We start from the raw sequence: 27,150 nt of genomic DNA on the forward strand, positions 1-27,150 counted from the left end.
TGGCTAAAACTTTTCTATTCTTTCTGAGTGAACTGGAGTTCTGTGTTAAACTGTATGTATAAATGATATTATTCATATAAATTACAATAATAACCAATAGTGGTTTATTGTGAACTCTCTAGTTGCAGGAAGGGAAACTGTTTAACTGTCAGCGTCTGAGCAGCAACTTTAAAATGACAAAATGTACAAGGTTTTAATTTTTAACCCTCCATGTTTTTAAGGGTTTCATCAACTGACTGGAATGAATCTTAAACCAAAACTTTCTCATGAGTTTCAGGCACAGTTATTATAAATTCAGCTTCATCAGAAATTCGCTTGTCTCAAGATGAACACAGGAAGTATCAAACGGTACTTTTGATTTTTTTTAAACTTAAACACAAAATATCTTCAATAACCCTCGAATCACGAACGAGACAACTACAGGTAACATTTAAAGGGGGAAAAAAAAATCTACATCTCACAATATTAAATATAAACAAGGTTCTCAGAAAAATAATCTCAATGCAGAGTGTGTGTCCGTCATGTTAATAAAAGCTTCTTGTCACTTCTGGGTGGTAGCTTAGAAAAATATTGATCTAAAGTGTGTGTGTTTGATTAGTTCAACATGTGACACATTCACTTGAAAGGTAAACATCAAGTGTGTTTTTTTTTTCCTTTTTATTCTTCTTTGAAATGTGTGCAGTCTTATCAGTCGACCTTCGTCTCCCTCCATGTCCTCACATCCAGTCCTAAGGAGTACCTTACCTATCCGCTCTGTCTGAGTGTGTTCTGTATGGGTGTGTTACATCGGGGATGTATCTGTCCCTCTGTCCCGCTCCTCCTCCTCCTCTTCCTCCAGGCTGCTGGAGCAGTCCATCCCCTCTGCACTGTCTCTCTCACTGCTGGGGATCATAGGAGACCAGCTCTCACCACAAAAATTGTCCTCTTTGTTTCCCTGTGTCCTCCCCTCTACCTCTCCATCGTCCTCCCTCCCTCTCTGCCTGCAGTAAGGTGGGATTTCGGCCACGACGTATTTCTTGGCCCAGCTGCTCAACACCGTCTTCTGTCGGATGTCGTTTCCTACCAGGCCAGCCTCGGACCTGGAGTTAGTAGCTGGAACTGGAGAAAGTGATGATGACATAATTAAAATGAGGCTAAAAAGGCAAACTGGAGTAGCTACCTAACAAGTGAAGTTGACTTTTATACACTGTCAGCACAGAGCATTTCACCTTATTTAATAATAGCATAATAAACAGATGAATTTAAAGGAAAAGGTTGCGTTCAGTCACAGTCATCTTATATTAACCTTGATATTAACCAAACTCCAATCAGTTGATCCTCAGGTTGAAGGGAACATTTGTGAAAAATGTCATGAATTTCTCTTAGACCTCAGCTCACCTCAGACCTTCTTTGACCTTTAAGCATCAAATTCTAAACACTTTGTTCTGAATTTGTTTCTTCCAATCTGCCAAATTTGAAGATTTTTTTAGTGAATTCCTGAAGTACTGTTGACTACATGACTTATATTTTCCCACGTGAGCTCACCTGGAAGAGTCGTGGACAGCTGACTGGAGTTACCGTTGTTATTGGAGGTAACAGCGGCGGCGAGGTGGGAGATCTCTGAGCGTGGAAGTTGTGGGGACACTGGTAAGGAATGACACTGTCTCCCCGGCAGCTGCTGCCAGCAATAAGACGTCTCCACCTGCGGTCCGCCAGGTCCGTTAACAGATGACGGGTTATTACTGAACACGCTCCCTGGAGGTGAGTGGAGGTCAAACACCAGCGAGAAGACGCTCTTGCTGGGCACGTCAAAGAACTTGATCTTGCCCCCGCACAGGTCCTCCCGAGCGGTGAAAGGGTTGATCTTGCGGGCCTTGGAGGCTCTCTGGGTGATGGGGGGGTTGTAGTATGGGTCCTGGACGTTGACCTTTCGTCCTGGCTTGCAGGAGAAGATGTCTGATTGGCTGCGGCTGAGCCAGATGTTTCTTCTGGGGCGCGGTGATTTAGGAGGGATTTTATCATTCTGGAAACCGAGAGGGTTCAGCCGCTTGAAGCCCTGGATCTTCTCACCTTGAATGAAGAAGATGAGACTTTGTGACCACACAGATTCAAAAAATACAACATGTATATACAGAAGAATAATTTGGTAGTTTCAAGACAGAAAGACAGTTTTTAAGTATAACCACTAGGTGGCAACAAAGGCTTAATTCTGTGTAGTAACCTTGAGTACTGCATTTCGACTTTTTATATGGACAATTACACAAGTTTGATTAGGTTTATTTCAGAAGACTTTCCAGTAAATGTTCACTGTTTCTAGAAAAAATAAACAAACAATAAGCCGAAGCGTCAAAAATAAGTTACATCCAAACAAATGAGCTCACAAAAATGTTATCTCTTCTCAAATCTCAAAGTATCTCTGCGTTTCTGAGTAATCACATCTTTCATTTACTCCAGAAAATGTCTGAAAGAACTACTCATTTTATTCATGAGGACCAAACAAAAGCTACTACTGGAAAAGTAGCGTGTGTTATGCAACAGAAACATTTTCTACAATGAGGGTGACCTCAGGAAATGTTGATGTTATCAAGCAAAGAGGGAGAACTGTCAGATCCTGGCCATGCCTCCACATAATAAAGGCTACATGAAAAATGAATTCTTTCGTAAACAGACTCAGACTTTGATATATTCTTACAGCTTTAACAGTGACGGACGGTGTGTGTTCGGGAGAAAAGCAGCTGGTGAGCTTGTCTAAACAAATACATTACTGCCTCCTGACTCCATGATGGTCAGACATGCAGGCGGCTGAATGCTGGACCAAATTAGAAGTGAAACGTGGGCCTACATGGATCATGTGTCTCAAAATAGGAATGTTGATCTCAGACCAAATTTCCTCTTTAAGACGAAGATGAAGGTGATTATCAGTAACCAACCGGTTTACGGTCAGATCTGTGGCGCTTTGAGATGTGATATAGACTCAAGACAACGTTTAACCCTTGACTAACAGGCTTAAACTGCAATAATGCATAATAATAATAATAATTATGGATATTATTGCCTAAAAGGAGTGAGATCTGGCTTGAGTAAACCTGGCTGTATGTTATGGTGATGACAGTGTAAACAGCAGCCTTGTAACTGACTGCACAAACATGGAATAAACCGTGTTTTGAAAAGGGACGCTTTAGGACAGAGACGTTTATGTAAGCCTGACTCACTAGATAACAAGTGAAATACTGACTAGTCAACTGGTTGGCAAGATAAGGATTATGGGCAGCATCTATATGTAGTCGCGAGGGAAAGGTGAGGAAGGCCGTGAAATAAATCTCTCCTGCCTTGCTTGGATTACAGCCTCCTCTCCTTCCACCTTCCCTTTCAGGAATTTACAAGCATCTCCTTGTAAACAAAAGGATGTGACTTTTATTGACTGTAAAGCTGAGGCTTTACGTGAGTGGGCAGAGCTTTTACCTTTGGGTATGGTTTTCTTGTCATTGTCCCCGCTGAGTGGGACGCACTCGTGCTCCATGTCTTCCACTTTAAGGCGTGCGAGAATGTCCTCCAAGTATCTGACAGTGTCTGGGAAGGACGGACGGAGTTTAGGATCCATCTGGAGGGGTGATGATAACATTACTTTATGATTAAAACAGATCCTACTTGTACCACTTAAACATTAACTATTAACACCAAGCTAATTATGTAACAGTGTAATAATGTACTTAAGCAAAGCAGTGCCCAGCTGTTGCCTCCACAAGCCTTAAATTGTATTTAACAGGGTGGAGGTTACAGGAAGTCTGATATATTGTTTAATGAGGCGATGAAGGATTGCTTTATGACGTACAGCATATTGGTACGATACTCAGAAATGTGCAGGTTCTCATCAAGGGAAAAACTAAATCACAGGAAGTAACACAACTTAAGCAATGAACCAATGAACCAATGGTCTGCAGGAAGGATGGTAAAATAAGCAGAGAAGGAAGAATTTAATACCAGGAAAACAGTCTCAATAATATAAGGAGACAAAACATGATGGCAGAGAAACATGGATATAAGAAAAAAAAAAGACACACAGCTGATGAGGAATTATATCCTCAGATTAAAAGAGGCTTGGAGGGAGGATAAGAGAGAGAATGATGACAAATGCAAGACAACAGATGAGGATGAGAAGGGATGGAGGCAGCCAATAGAGGATCAATCTGCAGGGTGCTGTAAAATCCTTAACCCTCAGGCGTCACTCTAAATTACTACCCTTTTGTGTCATTCGTGGACAAAAACGTCCACTTCCAAAAAACTGCTATAAAAAATTAACAGATTAATATTTTTTCTTACTTTTTTCTGCATAAATATGTTAAACAACTTCAGCCCTGCTCAAAACTACCAAACATTAAATCATTTTGAGGAATTTAAATTCCTCAAAATGATTAAAAATAATGCCTCAGCCACCTAACTTTTGTTTTGTGGAAAATAACTCATTTTTTGTTTTTTCTTCATAAAAAATTACTGTAATTTTTTATGAAGAAAACACAAAAAATGAGTTATTTTCATCATCTGTGGCTGTAATTAATGATGGAGAGAAAGAAATGGCACAGATCCAGTCCAGTGAAGATACAGAACTAAACCAGTATAAAGACCAGTATGTGTTTTGTATGTGGTTTGATTTGAACTTACTGATTTTACTCAAGATAAATGAAGCAAAGTCACTGATCCAGATTTTAGACAATGGGGCACCCCCTGAATCTTAATCTATGTCAGATTATTCAGATAATCAGATTGCTCCTTTACTTCACAACAAGGGAATAAAAGTTACTTAATAAATTAGAAATAAAACCGAAACGACAAAGAGATGTGATTACAGACGGAAACCTTCCAGTCTGTGTAAACCCAGCATTTCTGAACTGATTGCAATAACACAATCAGAGGGAGACTCACATTGCAGCAGTTGAAAGCCAGCTGAAGGAAGTCAGGTGGACAGTCTCCAACCATGTGCTGGAACGTGTGATAGTCCAGGCCAAAGTTCTAGAGGCGGAGAGAGAGAGAGACAAAGAGGTTTGATATATGACACGTGAAAGATAAACAGGAAATTCACATCCTAACACTGGGATAATGACGGAGACTTCATCAGATGTTTGACATACTGTAACTGTACTGCCAAAGCCAGACTCATGTCAAACTAATCCCCCTGACATGGACCTGCTGACTGCCAAGCTCACTATCAGACACTAATAACCAGCAGTGTGTTTCAGTACTGATTCACTTCTAAGCCAGGCTTAAAGGCACAATCCACACTGGGACACAAACGGTGATCCTTTTTAACAGTTATCATTCCCCGTAGATTCATGCAAAAGGTCAATATAGCAGCTGCTAATAAGAGATTTTAACGACACAGACTGTGTGAGAGAAACAAGCGTGTGGGACAGTTCAGCCCTAACTTTAAATGGCCTGGGTGCTACTTCTGCATTTAGGTTGTTTTGGTGTGAAAATTGAGCAATTTTGGTAGAAAATAGTTCCTTAATAAAGTTGCCTAGAACAAATGTTGTGAATTTACTAAGTAACCACGTCCTTAATTTTAGAAAGACGCATCACTATTAAGTTCTCCAGCTGTAGTTCTTGGTACTTCGGTTGAAACGACTTTGAAGAATCTTTAAAACACCAAACAGACTTGTGAGAATATGAATATTTCATTACGCTGCAACCCTGATCACCTACAATCTACATGTGTATGGAGTGGGTCATTGCTTCACATACAAGAAATAATAAATATTTGCTCACATAGATAAACAGCTGGTAAATATTTGAACTTATATTGGCCTGAATGGGCTGGCACATATTTTAACATTCCCCTTTTCAGTTCTGTGTGAGTCATGAATACTTGTAAACAGGGTGAGAACTATGGGACACCATCAGGATCAGCATGTGTACAGTGCAAACACTTAGATTAAGCATTACAAGGCGGGAAGGAGGTGAGAGGGAAAGGTCACCTCTGTGCGAGGAAGGAAGTCAGGGTCAGCCTGGATCCTTGCAATGATTTCACACAGGATTATTCCATAGGAGAACACGTCAGCCTGCAAATAAATGGATAAACACAATGAACAAACACTCCAAATAATAATAATATGAACTCTTCCTTCTGAAAAATGAAGGTTTATCTTATATCTTGGGTAATGGCACTCTTTGCTCTACAAGATCAGAGGTTACCTTCTCATTGTAGGCTTCATCTCTCAGCACCTCTGGGGCCATCCAAAAAGGAGAACCGACCACTGACAGCTTCTCTCCTTCAGCCCTAAACACAGAATGTTTTATTATACTCAACATGTCACCTGAACTACAGAATGTGAGAAATAGGACTGACTCCTGATCTCTGTGCTCCTGCCTCAATGATGTAATAAATATGTGCGCACACAGGAAACAGCAGAGTGTTTAATATGGCAGGCTGGTGAAAGGCTTGCTGGAGGTAATCCCTTCCTGACCTGGTGCACCACCAAAGAGAAAAGCCTGACCTGACCCTGTTCATAATGATCACAAGGTTAGACTTTCTATTACCTGCCTGGGAAAAAAAACAGTTTGAGTAAGTGACCAGATTCATCATTATCTGACACACTGCACTTCCTCACTTAGTAAACATTAACAAAACAGGAGCACCTATATACAATCAACATAATATATGCTAAATTTATTAAATAAATGTCGTTTGGAACTCTTTATAAAGGAGAAAACTGGGACATCTTGTCTTTGTGCCAAGGAGGAATTAAAAAGTAGTAAAACCTTGCAGTGATACTGCCCTCCTATTATCAAAGCAGAGAATGTAAACTGTAGAGGCGGCTTAATGATAGTGCCTGACCTCTGAGTTAATAAATAACCCTCTACTTGGAATGAGGAGGAGGAGGAGGAGGAGGAGGAGGAGGAGGAGGAACACTCTTGAGTGAGTTAGCAAGAACAGAATGATATTAAAACACTGAGGAGAAGAGCAGACATGAGTAAAATCTAGATCAAACAACTCATCAAGCCGACACAGAACAGCACTGATATTGAGTGTTTTTGATTTTCTTCAGTTTTTCCTAACTGCATGGATGTTTCAAGGTTGACTCAAGCACAGTAGACAAGACAAAGCTATCATACCGTGAAGGCTATCAGTGATTTCAACACCATAGCCACTCCTTGTTTCGACACAGATTACATGCAGTGTTATAATATAACTAAGTATCACTGTGATGTCGGTAAAAGGAGGAGGAGGAGAACATATCTCTCAGAAATGTTAAGGTCTGGCCTGGGCGTATTTTTCAAGTGGAACAGTGATCATTAAAGACTCCTTACACATTAGCAGGGATCTTTTCTGCCAGGCCAAAGTCTCCCACCACTGCCGTGTAGCCGTTGTCATCACATTTGATCAGGCAGTTCTGTGAATATAGAAAAACCATTAACACCGATGCTAACTGGAGGAAGTTGCAGCAACACTAAGGAAACAAAACAGACATGACTTCCTATTTAAACTTCATTAGTTTAACTCGTATTTCATTATAAAGTACATGACATGTTTGTTCCTCTTTAGCCCTAAAGCACCAGCGACCATTTGTCATTACTGTGAAATTTGAATAACTAAAACAGTACGTGTAATGACATCATCTGCACAGCACTGTGTAACACGGCAGTGACATTTGGGAGTCAGAGCCACTCAGCTGAAATGAATATTAATGTACTCACAGTTTATTTATACATGTCTATTTTGGCATAACTTATGATACATGAATCCAGCTTACAGCTAGACTTTCACTGTGCTTCCAACACTGTGTTGTGGATCCTTTATAAAGTATAAAGTATAAAGTATTTATAAAAAGACTATCAGTGACTTCCCCAACTGAGCTATGAGTCATAACTCAATAGACCTGCATTAATTTGAGGAACCACAATATGAACAGTTAATATGTGTCTAATCGCTTGTTGTCACTTAAATTTCCCCGTGCACTTCTTTGCACCTTTACAGGTGGCAGGAAATAAAAATGACTTTACTGCAGAGTGCATGCTGTCCCTGTCCCTGTTCAGAGTCAAGCTGGAAAACTAGAAGCTGCTTGGTACTGAATGTCTGACAGTGACAGTGTTCTGTAGAGGCTCCTGGAAGTAGAGAGTGTTTAAGACTGCCAAGTAGACACTTACTATATTTACTATTTAAATGTTGTTTTAAGTTTTATTTAAAGCTCCACTGATTTTTTTTTGCTGCATTTTAAAATGTATCCCACACTAACAGGGAACTAGGGAAGCTATCGTCCTTCCAAGAAGTCCAGTCCACTGCTCTGAAAGGTCAGCTCAGACTGCTAGAGAATTATTATACGTACGGTACAAAAGCAAGTTTGATTCGTTAGGACTTTACCTAACGTTCACCACCTTAGAGGTTCCTTGATTAATCTGGGGATAACACAACGTGGGCTGTCAAGACACATAATTCCTCTTTCATCATACGCTGTTGACTTGTCTACACCCAAAGAAAACACCACAGGGCTTCTTGCAAAATGTACATTAGAGTCTAAAAACAACTATTCTAAGAACAAACACATCAGTTGTGTTGTTTTTTTCAGTTACCACTTTGTTTTGCTGAAGACACACAGGAAGCCCGACAGTTCTGCTTTTAGCAATGGACACTGGCCTCTTAATGACCAATTAGCCCGTCTCACTAACCTTGGAGGTGAGGTCCCGGTGGAATATGCCTTTGGAGTGCAAATAGGCTAGACCGCTGGCAATGTCACAGGCTAATTTCACCCTGGTGGGCCAGCTCAGGTGTTTGTTGCTGTCCAAAAGCTGCTCCAGGTTTCCTCCATTGATATACTACAGAAAGCAGGAAAAACAAACAAATACAAGACAAGGTTAATATGAAATATTTCAAGCCTAAATGTAGAAACAGTGAAGTGTAGGGGCGGTCATGTCACTTTTAAATGAATCAAACTCTCATTGTGTGAATATTCCAGCAAAGCAATATAATACAATTCTAGTGCCATTGACAAAAACAACAGACGGAGTAGCTGGCTGTAGAATTCATTAGTCGCCTGCTGTGCTGACTCACTCAGTGTGTCATTAAAATATATACACAATTAATGACATAATAGTACTGACTAACTCCATTACTCTAACACACAAAGTGGATTACTGATTGGTTTCTTTGACCGCAGACCGTCTGGCTGCCTGGCAGGTTTGCTGATATATTGACCAACTGGGCCAAACAATATCTGGCCTGCAGCCTGTTCAACTGGACCGTCTGGACACTATGTCGGCTGAAGAGCAGGCAACCAGTGATGCAAATCAGCTCAGCAGTATCCAGGGTCCTTCACTTTGTCTGTCAGCTTTGATCCAGAAGAACTGGTCTGACCTTGCTGCTTGCATGCAAACCTGCAAACACGCTAATCCTGTGTCACATATCACGAAGCACAGTAGTTAACTAGGCAGAGCTGAGATGGGATGAAGGGACGGTTTGGTTAATGTTATGACTGACAGGTGCAGAATTTGAACAAAGGGGGCTGACAGTGATGGGATGAGGTCTACACTTCACTTCACACAACTGAATTAACAATGTTATCAGTTGATTTCTTTTCTATGTTCATTTCTATGTATTATTAAAGTAAATGTAAAACCCTGAGCTGTATTATTTCAACAAATCTCCATGATTTCCCTAAGCTGCAGTTGTTTTTTTTTCAGCTGAATAGAGATCTGCACCCTCTCTCTGGAGTATCTGAATCAAAAGGACAATGATAACACTGGAAGAAAACAGATCTCATTTTCTTATTTCTACATATTTAAATTGATGCTAAAAAGAAATGGGAAATGCGAGCTGTTACATGGAAAACCTGTTTGTCCACCCAACCAACGTTACCTTAAATTTGGGGGGAAATTCATGAAGTCATTGTTTTTTATTGAGTCATATTGACTCCATTATGTGTTGCCTTATTCACAGGAATAATCCTGATATCTCATGTTTAAATAGCAGTTAACACAGCAGAGCAGAGCATTGGTTTTATTACCAACTGTCTGTAAAGCACAAGCGATCTTTATGCCTCTGCCTACGGTAAATGTGGAACATTCACATGCCAGCACCCTGAACAGATAAAGCTTGACACAAACACACCCACACATAAATATATACACCCCAAATCAAGAACTCAGGGGATTACACTATTTGTGCAGCAAATTCTTCAGTAACCACAGCGTTCAACATCTGTTGTGTGCTCGGTTGGAGTTTAGGCAGACAGGAATACAGCAGGAGAAAACTCTAAAACGAATCCAACTTCCCTTCTTTATCGTCGCATTCGAGATGTAGACAACGCAACATTTAACTCTCACGCTGTCAGATTATGCAGTGAACACAAACAGTGCCTGGTCCAAAATGTAAATGGTTTTCCAGATGACTGCACCTGCTGTGTCAACTAAAAGTAAGTAAGTGGAGGTAAAGTCATATTCAGAAAAACCTCTTATCTGGGCATGGCATTTTCTTCCTGGAATTTGCTTTATCCTGTTCGTGGAGTTACTGATATACCACACTAATCCCTCAACATGTATGGGTCACATTAGTACCTCACTATGATCATGTACAACATAGAAAGCTGAGGAAATAAGAAACATACGGCTGGTCCCACCGCTGTGCTGTCAGTGTTTCAGGTTAAAAAAAAACCCTGGAAACACTCAAACAAAGATTCCTTGTTTGCTTCTGGGAGCAGCTTCAAACGGCAGTATAATCCTGCCATGGGTCATGACTTACCAGTAGGGCCAGATTATGATTGCAGTAGCCTTTCCTATAAGGTGAATTAAACTGAAGCTCAGCCGAGGCTGAACGAGGTTTTTACACTCTGGATTGTTGGAGCCTTCAAAGTATAACTCCCACATGAAAATACTAATCCACTAGTGATACCTGTACACTGAGTGTTTTCTATCATTCTACTACTTTAAAGTGTCCAACATCACCCACTCATACACTATGGTCTACTCACTATATGGAGAGTTTGTTGTAGACGAGTATGTAGTGAGTGAGAAAAATATTCTTACAGACCGAATTAATTGCATCATTGCTGTCACAGGATTAAAAAGTGCTCCATCGCCACTGGCTAAATAAATGCTGAGTGCAATGCATGACAGCAACTGAGCAAAGGTAGTAACCGTGATGTAACCACGACACAGCCAGAGTTTTCCAAGTTACCGCAAAAAGCATATGGGTATATTTATCGTTGATGCAAACATCCAGTTTAGCAGCATCACACGCACACAACTGTGTGTGTGTGTGTGTGTGTGTGTGAGCCACTAAATGTCTTGGAGTAGCTTGGGGCCATGCAGTAACTTCATTCTCCGTTTCCTCTGAGTGCGGCCTCATAGTGGGGGTCAGGTAACAAAACACCATGGGCCTGCTACCAAGGTTAGAGCATTTAGTTTGGTCCTGACACGACACAACAGGATCAGTTTACGCTGCAGCCGGAAAACAAGACCTACCACAGTGTTATTTAAATGCATACCTTCAAATGCGCTGATTTACCTTGTAACTGCAGTATAGAACCAGGTGTGTACACGTGTGTATAAATATTAAAACATGTGTCATTATGCAGCTACAGAAAGCTGGTGTGTGTGTTATTGTCGAGGGTACAATAGGCACATTCACCGTGGAGCACAGCAGAATAATTAAGAACATATGTGTGAGCATCTTTAAACAGTGTATGCTTTCTCCAGAGTTGGATCAACACTGGGTTTTATTCTTCTAGACCACATTTGCATGCATTTGACCACTGCATGTGAATTCAAATACATTTGAGATTAAGCGACTGGATGAACCGCTAAGTGAATGTGTATGTTTGCATGAGTAAACACTGTTTAAATACACTCAATACAGCGATGTTACAGTCTGTATGTTAAGCAGCAAAACATTTATGGCCAAAGTCAAATCCTTTGGAGCAGGAAGTAATGAAGATAGCAGAGTTAGCTGACAGACCAACAGGCCAAAGTTCCAAAAATAAATCATTACCACAATGCAGGAAAGGCAAGAGTAGCACTTTATGACATTTTAGAAACGGTTCGATCCACAATAAAAATTCACATTATTTCCATTATTTAATCCTGTGTCTTGCTTATGTGAGAAATCTACAAATGTACAGTAAGTGTTATTCTGAGTTTATCTGTACAACATACATTACCCTGTGTCATATTAAAGCACAACAGCTAAAGAAAATTCAATTCCAACTGTAAGAAGAACACTGGTTTTAAGCTGAACTGACCCTTGGCACCTCTTATTCTGTGTTAGGCCTGACCTTCTGCACAACTTGTGCTTTTATTCAGCTGAACATACACTTTTTTTTATCTTATCAGACATTTACTGTGACTAATTTAATATTATCTTTTCCCCCCTCCCTCTCAATCTCTCTTCATCCCACACACACAGATGAACCTACACTGGTTAAATATAGGGTTAAATGGTGTGTGTACTAACATTTATTAGCTGCCTGTATCAGATTCTCCCTGCATCCATCTTACGCACAAACACTAAGTCCTAAGCAGGCGGGAGGACATTCAGTTCTTTAGGTTTTCTACAATTACAGGTCTGTGTGCTACTGTGATGTCGTGTTCACGGATGACGTGAGGCTCACCTGAAAATAATAGGAAAAGAGAAACTACCCACTCGCACACAAGAGATACGGCGACAAGTGCTCTGATGCTCTCTGCCTTTCATTACCAGAGACACTTTGATCTCATGTGTCATTAGTTTGTACAGAAGCTTTAACTTTAAAATGGCGTGTTTGTGTACATGTTCTCCTACCTCAGTTAAAGCGTGAAGCTGGCCCTCGTGGACGCACACGCCTTTAAACCTACAAAAAACAAAGAAGATATGCAAAGTGAGAAGGATGTTAAACACTTGTCTCATGATGCCACAGCGAGAATGAATAAACCACCAGCGGCCAGGATCAACTCTACTCGTCTCTGCAATGTAAACAAAAGCTAACACTCACACATACACCATTTACATTCCTCCTAGTTCAATCACCTGCTTTATAGTGAGATTAAAATAATGTTTAAATACCAAAACAAGACACTTTGATGACCCTGTTTTTTGCTATGAGTAAACAGAGAAAGCAGGAAGACTAGTTAAGAAAAGATTAAAATTCCAGCAGGCAAGACCAGACAGGTGATTACTGCAAGACTGTGCAGCCCCATTACTTCACCTGCATTCCTCCCATTTCTACCACTAAACTCTTAACAAACAGAGCTAGAACTTTGTACTCTGCTCTTTTACTAGCATGTGTGTATTCACCGACACATTGGAAGTCATAAACATTGATGATGATGATGATGGATGATGATGATTTGTTTAGTTGACATTGTAGAGGTTATTATTGTTATAACTCTAACCCACAATGGACGGTGACTGTTTGATGTCTCAGAACAACATATGAACCAACTTTGTTCACAAGCTGAAGGCCTCATAATTCTGGAGGCAATGAAAAGGTCAACATTGTGGGTCCTTGTCAGACTTCAGCTAACAATGACCCCCTCAGTGTCCGCTTGTTAACACACACACACACACACACAATCCACCATAGGCATGCTCAACAAAGATGGCATTGTGAACGATGTGTGCATGTGTGTCTGTGCACACACCAAGATATTCATGCATGTATGTGCGTGTTCATAAACACACATTGTCCCACGCTGACACCCAGAGCAGTGGATGAAGGGTTTACTACAGAATCCCTGTCTGTGAGGATCCTGAATTATGTCAACCTGAAGTGACATGATTTCTATGAGCAACAAAGCTCTTTTTTTTTTTACTACTAATTTATCTGTAGTAAAATGGAAGAAAAATAAAAACATGAAAGTACAATTTAAGTGTTTTAAATTAAAGAGAAATACACAAAAACCCACAAGAACACAAAATTGTGCTGTACAATAATACGAATTTCAAAAAAAAAATCATATAAGAAAACAATGAACAGACTAAAAGGGCAAACATTCATACACATTTTGAAGTGACCAAAAAGCTGGGGTGACTTTAGCTAAAAGTACTTTCACCATGTTGTGACTCAAAGCTCCTGACCACTACAAATGTATATTTGTCAAAACAGCGCTGCAAAAACTGCACTCTGCACGTCACTGCTGTCAAAGCTTAATTTCTAATACTGACAATGGCAGCATTGGTTTTATTTACTTCATGTAGCAGATTCTGCATCTTCCACTTGTTCAGGTTTTTGACATATTTCCTTTAAAGAACCATCTTCACTAAGTTTTACCAGCCCCATGACTGAGGTGCTATAAAAAACAAGCTAACCACACTATTGGAAGCAAAAAAAAAAAAATGTGACAAGAAGTGTGAAATAAAGTTCAACAGGACCACATCTGTGACCTGGTGCAAAAGGCTTACGTGGTAAAATGCTACAGCCATTTTGGTGAACCCATCGGCCCATATAATATAAAATAACTACTACTCATAGCTTCTGGATTTGTAACGGAAAGGGTCCTCCTTCCCTTTTTTCCCTTCAGGCATCTGGTGTAGCTCTAACAGGAGCTGGCAGCTTAGAAAATTCATTGTTAATAGGCTCTGCGTTTGACACAGTTTCGAGCCAACCCCAAAGGAAACAGGTCACAACCACAGCTTCATGAACAAGTGAGAGAAGAGGGAGGTAACATAGGCAGGGTAGGCAGAAAGGACAAAAACACATTTCATTTATGACTCAATGGGGAGGTGTGTGCGGAAATTAATAATGTGATGTGTGTGATGTGTAACGTCATTCATGGTGTTTTACCCAACAGTTAATGACCTTAAATCAGAAGGAATTCCCTATTAATAATCAGTTTCTTACAGCAGGGATAATCACACAGCAAAAGGCATTGGATGTGGTATTATTATGCAATAACCAACAAAGTGGAAAATAATCGCATCATTAATCTGGCTATCAAGGTGGTTTCCAGTGGAAGTACCCACAAGAACAAACTTAAACATCAAACAACACACAACAAAATTAAGTTACTCCGATAAGTTACTGTGGTTACTGACCTGAGTATGTTTGGATGGGAAAGCCGGTTCATTAGTTGGACCTCTCTCAACATGTTAGCTCTGTTGCTGCTGAGCTTGTTCATCTTCAGAGCCATGACCTGGTCTGAAGCCCGATGACGTACCTGAACAACAGTCGAATGAAAATGGCTGTCAATGTAAATACAGATACAACGAACATCTGAGCAATCAACTTTATTCTTGTGGTTGCAGAAATTTGAATGGCATACATAGCATAAAAATGAGCCACATAAGAAGAAATCTGGCAAACACAACAAGAAAACAGAGGAAGCAGAAAAAAGATAGCAGCACAAGAGAAGCAAAATGAGGTCGGTCACTGCTGACCAGACTAGACTGTCAATTCAGTGCAGCACAATCAATTTCATATTAGTGTGCATTGGGATTTCAGTTTCCGTGTGACTGTCGTAGCATCACCATCCATCTCGCCACGGCTGGCTAGAGCCTTTCCCAGCATGCCTCGGGTGAAAAGCAAGGAAACACCGCAGCCCGTTGCTTTGCAAGAACTCTAAACATCTTTACAGTTTTAGTACATTCATATCTTACTTTTAACACAATGACACATTTATTCTGAAATAGAGGAAATCCTACAGTACATGTGAATTCATTGCCCCATCACCTCAGTTGAAACGACTTTGGGTCTTTTCACCACAGGTTTCAGAGATACCACAATGCAGTTGTGTTAATTACCTAGAATATCAGTTCTTTTAAAGAGACATGCATGCGAATAGGAAACATCAACCTGCGAAACCACAGAAGACATCGCACCAAATGACACCTACCTACACATGCTAACTCATTTCCTGTCAGCAAGAGACATATTTAGACCAACATGCAGATTTTAAACTTGAACTGTATCAAAGGGTTCACGGCTTTCAGTAATAAAGACACTATTCAAAAGCTCCAGACGGTGTTATCTGAACATGCAAAAGCACTTACTATCATGCTGCCATGAAAACTCTTTTATGCTACTGTAAATTTATCATGCAAATCACTTGAATCATTTTAAACCTCACCCCACGCTATGAAATATTACTAGACACGATAATAGCCTGTATATTGACAAACATGGTGGAGGGAAAATTCGATATGTTGTGGGTAATTATTGCAAAAATTCTCAGAGAAAAACCTTAGGTTAGGGGAAAATCCGTAAAAAATATGTGGTAATACAGTACGCCAGTAACGTGGGCCGCTTGTCTTCTTACAATGGCTCTTTCACTGACTTCACAGTAGTGAGACAATAGACAGGTAGTGTCAGTTACAGCAGGCATGGGAATTGACAGGTGGGACAAAATGAACATAAACTGCATAAACATGGAAAGTGAGTGAAATGTATAATACTGCCACTATACTGCCATTGTTGTACCTGCTATCTACACTAAATATAATGCATAGTAGTAAAAACCATACAGATCATGGTCAGAAACGTCTGTAACCCCTTCTCCCTCCTATTTACAGACACAAAAATCTCTCTGTTCAAGTTGAAAGGAGGGGGGCCGGCTATAAGAGCCGCCAGTCTCCACCACAGGACAGCAGAAACAACAGATGGCCACTCCTCTGAAGGCCTCCTCCCCCACATCCGTCTATCCTCCTCCGACCCCCAATTCCTCACTCTTCACATCCCCCCATCTGCATTTGGTCCTGATCCCCTTCTTTCTGCTCCACGCTGTTGCCTCCAACAAGCCGTCATGCCCAATCCTAATCATCTCTCTAGTAGTGGTATCTCTCCCATCGTCTTCTCTTTTCATCCACTCCCCTCAGATGGAAAACATAACCCCATGTCTTTCTACACCAAACCCCTTTTTTTCCCTCCTACCCCCCTAACCACTCCAATCACCCTCCTTTCCAAAACTCCTCTTCATCTCCTCTGCAGCCCTTGTCATTGCCTTCCTTTGTACTCGGTAAACATCTAAAACCTCTTCTCAATCCCAATTTTTCATCCCTTCCAACAGCGTTCCCACCCCACCTCTCCACCATCAGAGGCTTTTTCCCTTGGTTTCCTGCTCCTTTTGGACTCAACTTCTACTGCAATTAGTCTCACCAAATGTTCCCTCCTATTACTGTCCGTCATTGTCCTTGAATTCTTCATCCTCCTCCCACTCTACCTTTGCGTTTTCCACAAAGGGATTTCCTATGGGACTGAAGCCGCCAGGTAGCAACATTTAATGCAGGAGGCTGAAATGTTTGTGATTCACAAGAGGATGCAAGATGTGTTTGTCACTCTAACGCCAACAAAACATTTTAAACAGTAGAACAGGAGCAGCAACATCAATACTGAAGTAATCATGATGTTTCCATCACTAACAATGCTGCAAAAGTTTTTAGAATTAATTACCTGAGACTGTTTGCTGCTGTTTGTTTGTGCCACTTTTTCCCCCATGCAGCCCATAATGGCATACTATTGACATCTGGTATACAGCACAATGTCTTTACATTAAACAAAAAAGGACTTAATACTGGCCTAACATGGCTTATAAAAATCAATTAAAATAGGCTTTGATTTGCTCCAGTACAAATCATTTGGATCAGCTTGGCCCAGCTTGGCCCACATAACCACACACCCATCCCTCAATCGCTGTCAGACATAATCAACAGTGTCATCAATCAGCCTACCCCCCCTACACATAATGGAAACTGAATGTCAAACCAGTCCACCGATCCATTGGAGAGCTCATGTTACATAAATGTACAGTTAAGTAAGTGGCATATCCTCTTGCACCAAGGTAACATTGAAATACCAATATGAAAAGACAAGTGACAAGAAAAATAGAGCCCATTGTGTATTGTAATATAATCTGATAACTCAAGGAGTCATGACATGACATTGAACCCTGGCTCTTATTTTACTTTATCAGATCATTTCCCTTTATGTATTGGAGGCCAAAACCCTTCGCCCATGCTTGTCAACACTATTCTGTGTGTCTTCCAAAAGAAGAAGTTGAGTGCATTCACAAATAACCTCTAAATAAATGCCCAATAAATATTTCATTTTCCTGTACAGATGTCACACCAGTATTTAGGACATACATACAATCAAAATCCTCTAGTGAAGAGGATCCATTTATCAACGACTAAAGCTAATAATTCCAGACATCCTTGTGGGACTTCAATCCACATGCCTGGAGGGAAGGGGTGAGGAAACAGGGTTAACTTACTTACTCTGTATTTAAGTGATGTCTTTGAAGTGATTATGGACTAACTTGACCTGAAAATGTCAGAGCAAGACCCCTTTGAGACAACAGCTCGCAAACAGTTTTTGACCTACCAAGCACATCAACATGACCACACCAATCAAATGGAAAATCACAGTTGAGAGGAAACAAGATCACTTTTCTTATGAAATTCAGGAGTGAGACACAAGCACAACTCTAGTGTCCAATCAGCATCTGGGAGACTGCCTTATCGGTTATAAATACATGCATGGATGAAGTGAAGCATAGACAGAAAACAAGAAAATATGGGAAAGGTGTAGCAAGAAAAAGAAGGTAAACAGAGAGATAATATCTGATCTCCACCCACCTTGAACACATCGGAAAAGAACCCAGAACCAATCCACTCACAGGTGAAGTCATCAAGGCGTGTGAGACAAGAGAAGGCACTGATGAGGGCTCTGTAGGATGATGGCCTAACCCTCCCCACCTGGAGACGACAAGAACAGACCGGTAAAAACTGGGCAAAATCAACAATTTATCCAGAGGAGCATGAGGTAAAAAAAAGGTAAGATATACTTGTTGTTGCTGAAGGACTTACGTACTAGCATGCACATATAAATACTAATTTAGGGAGGCATACAGACTTTAAGAAGGACCTACTCAGCAACAAAGTGCATAGAGAGGAGGAAAACACATCTTCCCTCAAAATCTTACTGCATGTCTATATTAAGACACTCGTAAGTGGAAATGACACAGTAAACTGATGAGGTCCTTTCACAGTGTATGTTATCATGATCATAGACAACAGCTGGTCAAGACAGGAACTTGAATACACAGACTTTCCTATTTAAAGATAATGTTTTTTAGAAGTGACAGAGGATCTCTGTGTGCTATGTCAAAAATACAAACCACAGTCTGACCTGTGAAGGTAGGCCCATTCCCATCTCGCAGACTCCTACCCCTCCGATACCATCCCTGTCCTCATTGAGGCGTTCAGGTCGTGTAGGAAATGCAGCGATTGAATTGCGTTTATTCCGGTCCATGGTGACGTAAAAGATGGTGATACCAGTGAGGGTAATACGGGGCTTTTTCTGTAATGTACCCACATGACAAGAGGGCTGTTTTGTTTTAATGGTGCCGAGGGTTTCACAGCAGCCCAGTATGTACACAGTTTGTATCCTGGGAGAAAATCTGTCACACACATAGACTTCTGTTTTGAACGGAGTTTAGGGCATCCTCTGTGTCAAATCCTGGCTGGATCCTAGAGGTTTCCTGTTAGTCCAGTAATGCACAGCTTGTAACTTGGGAGTCAGAGAAAAGGTGTTCACATGTTTTACACATGTTTGGTGAGTCCTTGGAGACCTACAAAAAAGAAAGGAGAAAATTAATTAACCCACCTTTTGTTAGCTTTAGCCACTTCACTTTTAATGGGTCAAGTGGCAGTGGGGGCTACTTCGGCTATTCTTTTCTGAAAAATTACGTTTTTTTCATAACAACTATATAGCTGTAGACTTGTGTTGCGCCTTAGAATGGACGAGACAAGCCACTATTGCTCAACAGGCTCAAATGTAATGGCTGTAATAGGGGCCGATTGTCCAATTATGGGAGATTAGCCAAGGAATAGCTCGGGTCCTGGACCTTTCTGCCATCCAAAACAAAATCAGCAGGGTACAAAGGGGAACAGGAAAGGAAGTCTGCGGCTAAAGGTCTTTATATGCTTGTACACAATGTGGCTTTCATATCATTTAGGAATACTTCAAGCTGGAGGGAGATTTCTTTGGTTGATAAAAACATGTGGAGCCTGGCAATAAATCTAAAAAATACAAAACCACATTCCTTCTCCATGTCATGAGCAGAAAATCCCCTGTCAATTTTGTTTCCCTAAAATTGAGCAAAAGTATTGAAAAGATATTTTTTTAACTTTCTTACGTTACCTTTTTATTATAATGACAAATCTGTTGTCACCCAAGGTTGCAGCACTATGCTCATTCACTTGAGCTGTAATAAAGAAGCTTATATAGAGTTGCACTAATGTGGAAATTTAACTTCAAGCCCTTGCCAAATGCAATAACAGAAAGTAAACTATTTCTTCTGCTTGTGTTCAAAAGTGACGTCATGCCCATCATACAAGAGTCACTGAGTTCACAATAACAGTTTTGATGCTCTGACATTTCTGGTCTCACAAGCAGCATGATAGTCATAGTTGTATACACAGGGCAGAATGTCAATGAATACCTCAGCTGAACATGTTTGTGGGAGGAACAGCATGAAGATGATAACAGGTGTAGATTTAAAATCAGCATATTAGTTTATCAAACCCAACCAGAAACGAGGACGCTGAGGGTAGACATGGTCTCATAAGATCAGATCCTAAAAACAGCAATGACACTATACTCTCAGAGAGTTACTACCACAACCTACTGGATAACGTCTGTCCCAGCCACATCCTTAAAAGGCTTTTCATTCTCCTCTTTCTTTTTTTCCTCTTCAATGACACCTCTTTTTCTGCCTTGTTGAAATGGTAAGGCAGAAAATAAAAGTGCCTGTGCCAAGAAAAATGCGAGCCACAAGTGCCAGGCCGAGGCTTTTCCTGTCTAATTTCGGTACAGTTTTCATCCAAGAGCAAGAACAGAGACACACGATTCATCTATGTCATATCTGAGTAGACTTATAATTAGAATCCGTCAGCAAGCAGAATAAAAATCAACACTTGATTCATAACAGCTAACTGCTATAGAGAGGAGCTTCTGTATTTATATACCCACATCAGTGAACAAGGCAGCGAGTCTTGACTAAACACAAACTTGCCAAACTTACTAACACTTTAGTCATGCAAGGTATTTTTTCCCAACATAAAGCTAGATACTGCCTACCAGAGTGACACACATCATTCCAAACAGCCAAGTTATGTGGAAAAAAACATAGCCACATACTACTGAACAACTTCATGGCATTAAAAAATATGATCATACACCATTGACCTGTAATTTTCAGCAACATGAGACACTCTGAGACACTGGAAATGATAAAAAAGAAAACATAGGCACACCACCAGCGTTCATTACTATATTTGTTTCCAAACTATACCCTGTTGCGTACATATCCAAAGAGTATGCATTTAAAACACCACATTAAAGGGACTATGCATGGAAAAGGGTGGAATTTTAAAAGGACGCCCTTTTTTTGGGTCTCTAAAATGTGGCCTGTTGCTACTCCAAAACAGATGGGCCATCACCACAGCAGCCTTAAGCCAAATGTTTTAATAGTAGTTTGGGGGCCTGCGCACCATCCAGCTGTGTCCCAGTGGATTACAGACTAATAGAAAATGTCAACAATAAATCAAAACCTAAGTGATGTTATAATGATAGGTTGCAGCAAAGCGTTAGGGTGTCCCTGAGGAGCTAGAGGTATGAGATGGGCGTGTGAATATGTGTACGAGGATTCATGCAAGCGTGCTCTATATGTATTATGAATGAAAAAAGGAACAACACAGACTCATTCTTATGCTACTTTTTTTAAAACCTATATGTACTTATCCTTTTTGGAAACTATACTGTAGCAAAAAAAAAGCAGTTTACTCCTCAAGCATCAGAACCCTGCTCACTAAAAAGCAATGTCAAGAATTTGAGCAAGGTCACATTCAACAAAAGGGAATACCAACTTCTTATCAGACCAAAAACTATTGTGGTAAACTCCCATGATATGTGAGCCGCTGCATACCTGTCATTCTTTAAGGGTTTAAAGTAATGTACGACTCCATGGGACAGCACCGTAGAAAAAGTACCTGCTCATTATATCGATGACATAAACAGCAAATGAGTCCCAAAAAGAGTTAAATACAACAAGTCACAATAAGTACATTTAGATGGAGAATAAACATGTCTCCGGAATGTGTGACAAAATGTAAACAAACCACAGAGGCAACAATCAATATTAGCATGTACAACCAACAAAGTTTAGCTAACTCACCTGTTTTTTTTTAAGTCAAGGAGATGCTTGTGAGAAGAGTCCGACCTTGATCCCATGCATTAAGGCTGTTCCATACTCCGCGAGACAAAGAGCGGAGGACGCGCTCGACGGGTGGTAAGAGATACAAAAAAAAGGTCTTTTCCGCACTGAGGTACCATACTCCGCGAGACGCGTGTGTGCAGAACTCCTCATACAGCCCGCCCACTAAACTATAAGGAAAGACTTTACTGAGTTTTTTAACACACCACAAGGACTTGTGCCATGGCAAGAGGGCATTATACAGAGAGGGTGCCTGCAACAGCGTGAGATGTCCGGCGATGAGTTGTGAAAATGCGACATTAAAAGTAACAATAGCAAAGATTCAGTGTTTGTGCCTTTATGACCACATTTGCACATCTACTGTGTTCCAATGTGCCTGCGACACTTCAAACTGTCCGGTGATGAGCTGTGAAGATGCGACATTAAAAGTAACAATAGCAAAGATATACAGACATTGTTAACGAGCCTATTATGCCCGGGTATGTAGGAGTATATAGAATGGTAATAACAGTCACCATCTGGTATGTGTGAATGGCTGTCTGGAGTTATTGGTGACAAATCACCCTGACTTGCCTTTCTTTCTTTCTTTTATTGCTCATCATGCAAAACCGGTATGGTCTTATCTAAATCTGCTGAATCAGTGCTGTTTATACACCTACCTATATACCTGGAGAGGCTCATGCGCTTCTCCACTTTCATCACGCCCACAATAAATTCCGACCAATCACAGCATGGTTGCCGCACAGCCTTGAAAGACAAAGTTCGGCCCGGACCCTGTGCACAAAAGTGCGGATCAGCGGGCGGTCAGAGACAAAAAATGACGTCATTTTGTGGGCGTAACGTCTGCAGGGGGGAAAAATGTCTTTGTCTCGCGGAGTATGGATCCAGCTTTACGTGGGTGGCATTTATTGAAAAGCCTCCACCGAAACAGCAGAGTTGAGTTGATAGCGAGGCTAGCTCGCTGACTAGCGGAGGAAGGGGGCTAGTTTGTCAACAAAACTAGAGCTAAGCGAAGAGCTAACAGACATTAGCCTCAGATCCTACAAACACACATACAACAAAAAAAAACAGAACTTTCTCTTCGCGACGGTTGAAAAGTCCAAATTTTCCGATTGCTGAATTCTTAAAGTGAACCCAAGACGTGCTCTTGTCGTTGTCGTTTCCACGAAGGAGCAAAGTTCGCCGTGTTTGTAGCGCCCGGGATAATATTTCAGACGATTGTTGCTGTTTGACAGCTCCGTCGTCTCTTTGCTCTCATCCAAAGTAACTCCCAATGACCCCGCCCACAAATGATTGACACGTCGGTGAGCCAATGAGCATGCGCATATGTGCGTGTGCCCATGGTAACTGTCAGAATGAGGAAAATTCACAAAATAAAAGTTCACGTCCATAATACATGTACAGAAATACAAACATATGACTCACGTCATGAAGTTAATTTAATACAAATATGAGAATTTACCAATATAAAAAGGAAGAAATGTTATAGCAGAGGGTGGTTTTTGGTGTGGATTAAGAAGAAGCAGTTACAAAATAAAAGCCTATGATAAGGTACATATGAATAACGTGACGTCTAAAGGACCATAATTCAGCCATCACATCTGGTTATATCTTTAATTAGTGGCAAAATATAACAACTAAAAAGTCTATTTTTGCAAACAGAAGCATCCACTCCCTGGAAATTAATCCCATTTTTATGGTTTCAGACCAAAGCTCTTTGATGTGCATCAAACTTGACAGTTTATTTGTTTTGATCATGTTTTTATTAACCTATTTTTTTCTTTTTGGTCTGGATAATTACTTTAACAAATGTCCCACTGGTTAAATGCAATGAGATATTTGCAAGACAGTAAATGGGTTACAGGCAGGAGATTTACACATGAATACACGTATGGCATATAACACAAACTATGTTCCCACACGGTCAGGGGCACAGCCTCATCTAGTGGACAACATCAGACAGCGCTGCTCTACATGTCCTGTTAAAACATTGCCACACACAGTTGTTGTTGGTTTCACTGTAAACGCGTCACACCTCAGTTTGCTTAAGGTGATATTTTGTGATAAGGTTACAGGGAAAAGACTTATTTATATGTGGGCATGTTGGAATTGGTGTTCAGATACGTTACAACCTTCATATCTCTGCCACTCCTTCTGCATATCCTGATACCATCAGAGTAGCTGCCAAACATAGGGGGCACAAAATGCCTACTGTGCTTGTGCAATGTAAGACTGAAGTTCTTAATGTTTTTTTATTATAATCTCAACTATTTGTCTGGCCAAAAGTGATAAAATTGTCTTTTACTTTTAAAATATAGTCACATTGAGTTACTATGACATTACACATCCAAGCACATAGTGACTCTAATAGGAATTAAATCCGTTTTTTGAAGAAATAAATGTGTTTTTAAAATCTTTTAGCACCTATGACGCTCACATGCATAGTATAGTCTGGTTTATATCTATACAAATGTGTATATTAGTTAGTAATTACTTTGAATTAACCAATATAATGCTAATATAATAATGATTGATGACTTTGAGCTAACATCCTAAAAATTAGATCTGAATTAAAATCGATAACTTCCGTTGTAATTCATTTTTTTTTATGAACTTGAACATTTTTGACCCGTCAGAGCCACTGTACATCCCCTGTCACGTGACCGCCCCTGCTTCCTGTTACTATTGTATTACACTTCCATGTTTTTCACCTCAAACACCTTCTCCTAATGTAAACTAACAGCAGCGGCCAAATAGCTGCCGTCGTGTGTTTTTGTCCCCACGTCCACGTCCCTCCAACGGTCCGCCAGCGGCTCTACAGCCAGACAAGAGGTGACGTCGTGGGCCAACATGGCCAACTCTGTGGCTTTCCAGAGCAAGTTAACCTCGATCATGGAGATGCTAACTAAAACAGCCGTGCTAGAAATCAGCAAACTGTGGGAGGACGGCTTCGCTCTGGTCCAGATGGAACTTCGTCGTAGAGAAAGTGAGATTGAAGCGCTGAATAGAAAGTTAATGTCGATGGAGAACGAGCGGCTGACGGTCCTGTCTCAAACTGCAAATAAGTCCTCATCATCTTTTTCCAAGAGAGAGCAGCAGAACAAGCTGCTGCCGCCCGCCGGTGATGGTAAGAACAGCCCCCTAAGAAACAATAGATGATAAATAAAGTGTCACTTTATAACGCACTATAATGTTGTCATCAAGTGTCATTATGTTCAGGGTTTGACAACAGATGTGACTGAATATATGGTTTATATATGTTATTATTTTACTGTTCATACAACATGGAGCTTTTTTATCATAAAAATAGAGGCCTTTTTCTGCCATAGACTAATTATTTAGTCTTCTAATCACTCCTGTCCCAGTGTTTAACACGTACGATTAGGGTGTAAATAATAATGAATGGTTTACAGCCCACTGTGATGTTGTTATAAGCATACATGTGGCTCAGTGGTAGAGCAGGGTTGTCCAATAACCGGAAGGTTGGTGGTTCGATCCCAACTCACTGTTGTGTGTCCTTGGGCAAGGCACTTTACCCGCATTGCCTCCAGTGCACTCGCGCCTTGCTGGTCATTGCATGACATCGCTTGGCAGCAGCCTTAAGAAGTGTCCCCTCTGTGGGACTAATGAAGGATTGTTAATTTAATTTAATACATGAAGCATACATGAATGGCACCAGGGTGCAGCTGCTGATTATATTTTGAGATTATGTGTCTTGCCTAAGGTCAGTCCAGCTCTACCACCTGAGCCACAGCTGCCTCATTTATTGGCTCACTCATACACCTTCCTCTCATTCAAAAGTCATGTTAAAATATGGATTTTTCGGTTGTATGTATTGATTTTTTTTGTTTGTCATTTCAGGGCCAACAATAGAATCGGTCCAGACCTTGTCTTCTGATCAGATCGTCAGAGATAAGGCCGACACCTCAGGACATTCAACATCACCGTCTGCTCAGGCAGAAGAGAAACAGAGCGAGCAGGTCAAGTCTGACCGCTGCTCAAGCGCGGACAGAGAGGATGATGATGACGACTTGATAGTCAAGCTAGAAGACGAAGATGACGTTCAAATTGTGGAGCAGATAGTTGACTCGGACCACAGCAATAATGACGGAGCGGGTCACCACGAGATGGATCTGAGCCACCAGTCTGCTGCTGAGGTCATGGAAGAACCGGAGGCCCAGCAGTGGTTGTCCGTTTCAGTTGGAGACAGCGACACTGCAGACGACTCGGATTGCTTCTTTGAGCCAAAGCAGCTGTCACAAAATCTGGACTCAGAAATCCTACTCATTCAAAATGCCTTGGACATTTTTGATAACTCCGCAGAGACGGCATATTCCGACAGGTTCATGCAGGATAACGGGACAGTGCAGGGCGCATCGACTAAATCAAGGGCTCCGGTGACTTTCAGCCAGTCTCAGCCAAGTCAAGCAATAAACACTCCTGAGAGAGGACTGTCTGTTAGATTCCATTCAGAAAAACAACAACAAACTAAAAACATGTCTGCTTTGAACCCAGACAACAGATTCTTCCTTTTAAATGATCCAGAGCTGCAAAAAACTATAGCGAGTCGTCGCATCAAGGAGAAGTGGTACATCTGCCCGTTCTGCGGCAAAAGCTTTGATCGCATCAGTCACCTGGAGATCCACCAACGAATCCACACAGGAGAGAAACCGTACTCATGCGACACATGCGGCAAGTGTTTTTCTCAGAGGAGTAACCTTCGCACTCATCAGAGGACTCACAAAGAAGCTCTTACTCAAAATGCAGTTTAGGTTAAGAAAATCTAGAAATATCACTAGTGGCATTTACGTCTAGATTCCTCAGCTAATCGTTTTTTTTGTATTTTATCATTACAGAAAAAATGTAGCTGACTGATTTTACTGTGCACATGTTTTTTTATAAACTATAACTTTTGACATAGCAGCTGGTAATGTACGATGTGCAATCGGTTATAAATTGAGATTTATAAAGACATACAGCCCCTGTGACATGTCTGAATAT

At 40.8% G+C, this 27,150-nt stretch overlaps 2 protein-coding genes across 2 annotated transcripts; one reads left to right on the top strand and one right to left on the bottom strand.

The window, feature by feature from the left end:
* Positions 1-558: 558 nt before the first annotated feature.
* On the bottom strand, positions 559-22,294 carry tesk2 (testis associated actin remodelling kinase 2). Its single transcript, XM_028427295.1, has 13 exons — positions 22,111-22,294; positions 19,062-19,503; positions 18,509-18,628; positions 14,975-15,096; positions 12,743-12,791; positions 8,638-8,784; positions 7,282-7,364; positions 6,166-6,250; positions 5,949-6,032; positions 4,900-4,986; positions 3,442-3,580; positions 1,525-2,049; positions 559-1,098 (listed from the first exon to the last, which is right to left on the bottom strand). The coding sequence occupies exons 2-13, from the start codon at positions 19,182-19,184 to the stop codon at positions 782-784; spliced, it is 1,881 nt and encodes a 626-aa protein (XP_028283096.1). The 5' UTR covers positions 19,185-19,503; positions 22,111-22,294; the 3' UTR covers positions 559-781.
* Positions 22,295-24,808: 2,514 nt separating this feature from the next.
* On the top strand, positions 24,809-27,137 carry LOC114449550 (zinc finger protein 69 homolog). Its single transcript, XM_028427300.1, has 2 exons — positions 24,809-25,276; positions 26,011-27,137. The coding sequence occupies exons 1-2, from the start codon at positions 25,000-25,002 to the stop codon at positions 26,919-26,921; spliced, it is 1,188 nt and encodes a 395-aa protein (XP_028283101.1). The 5' UTR covers positions 24,809-24,999; the 3' UTR covers positions 26,922-27,137.
* Positions 27,138-27,150: the final 13 nt, after the last annotated feature.

The sequence above is a fragment of the Parambassis ranga genome, chromosome 17 (assembly GCF_900634625.1).
Source record: "Parambassis ranga chromosome 17, fParRan2.1, whole genome shotgun sequence".
In the NCBI taxonomy this organism is placed as follows: Eukaryota; Metazoa; Chordata; class Actinopteri; family Ambassidae; genus Parambassis; species Parambassis ranga.

Coding starts and splice junctions, on each gene's coding strand:
- LOC114449550 (XM_028427300.1), top strand. CDS start 25,000: ATGGCCAACTCTGTGGCTTTCCAGAGCAAGTTAACCTCGATCATGGAG. Junction 25,277..26,010: donor GCTGCCGCCCGCCGGTGATG/GTAAGAACAGCC, acceptor TTGTCATTTCAG/GGCCAACAATAGAATCGGTC.
- tesk2 (XM_028427295.1), bottom strand. CDS start 19,184: ATGGACCGGAATAAACGCAATTCAATCGCTGCATTTCCTACACGACCT. Junction 8,785..12,742: donor AGCTTCACGCTTTAACTGAG/GTAGGAGAACAT, acceptor TGCTTTCTGTAG/TATATCAATGGAGGAAACCT. Junction 3,581..4,899: donor TGGCTTTCAACTGCTGCAAT/GTGAGTCTCCCT, acceptor TCACCCCTCCAG/ATGGATCCTAAACTCCGTCC.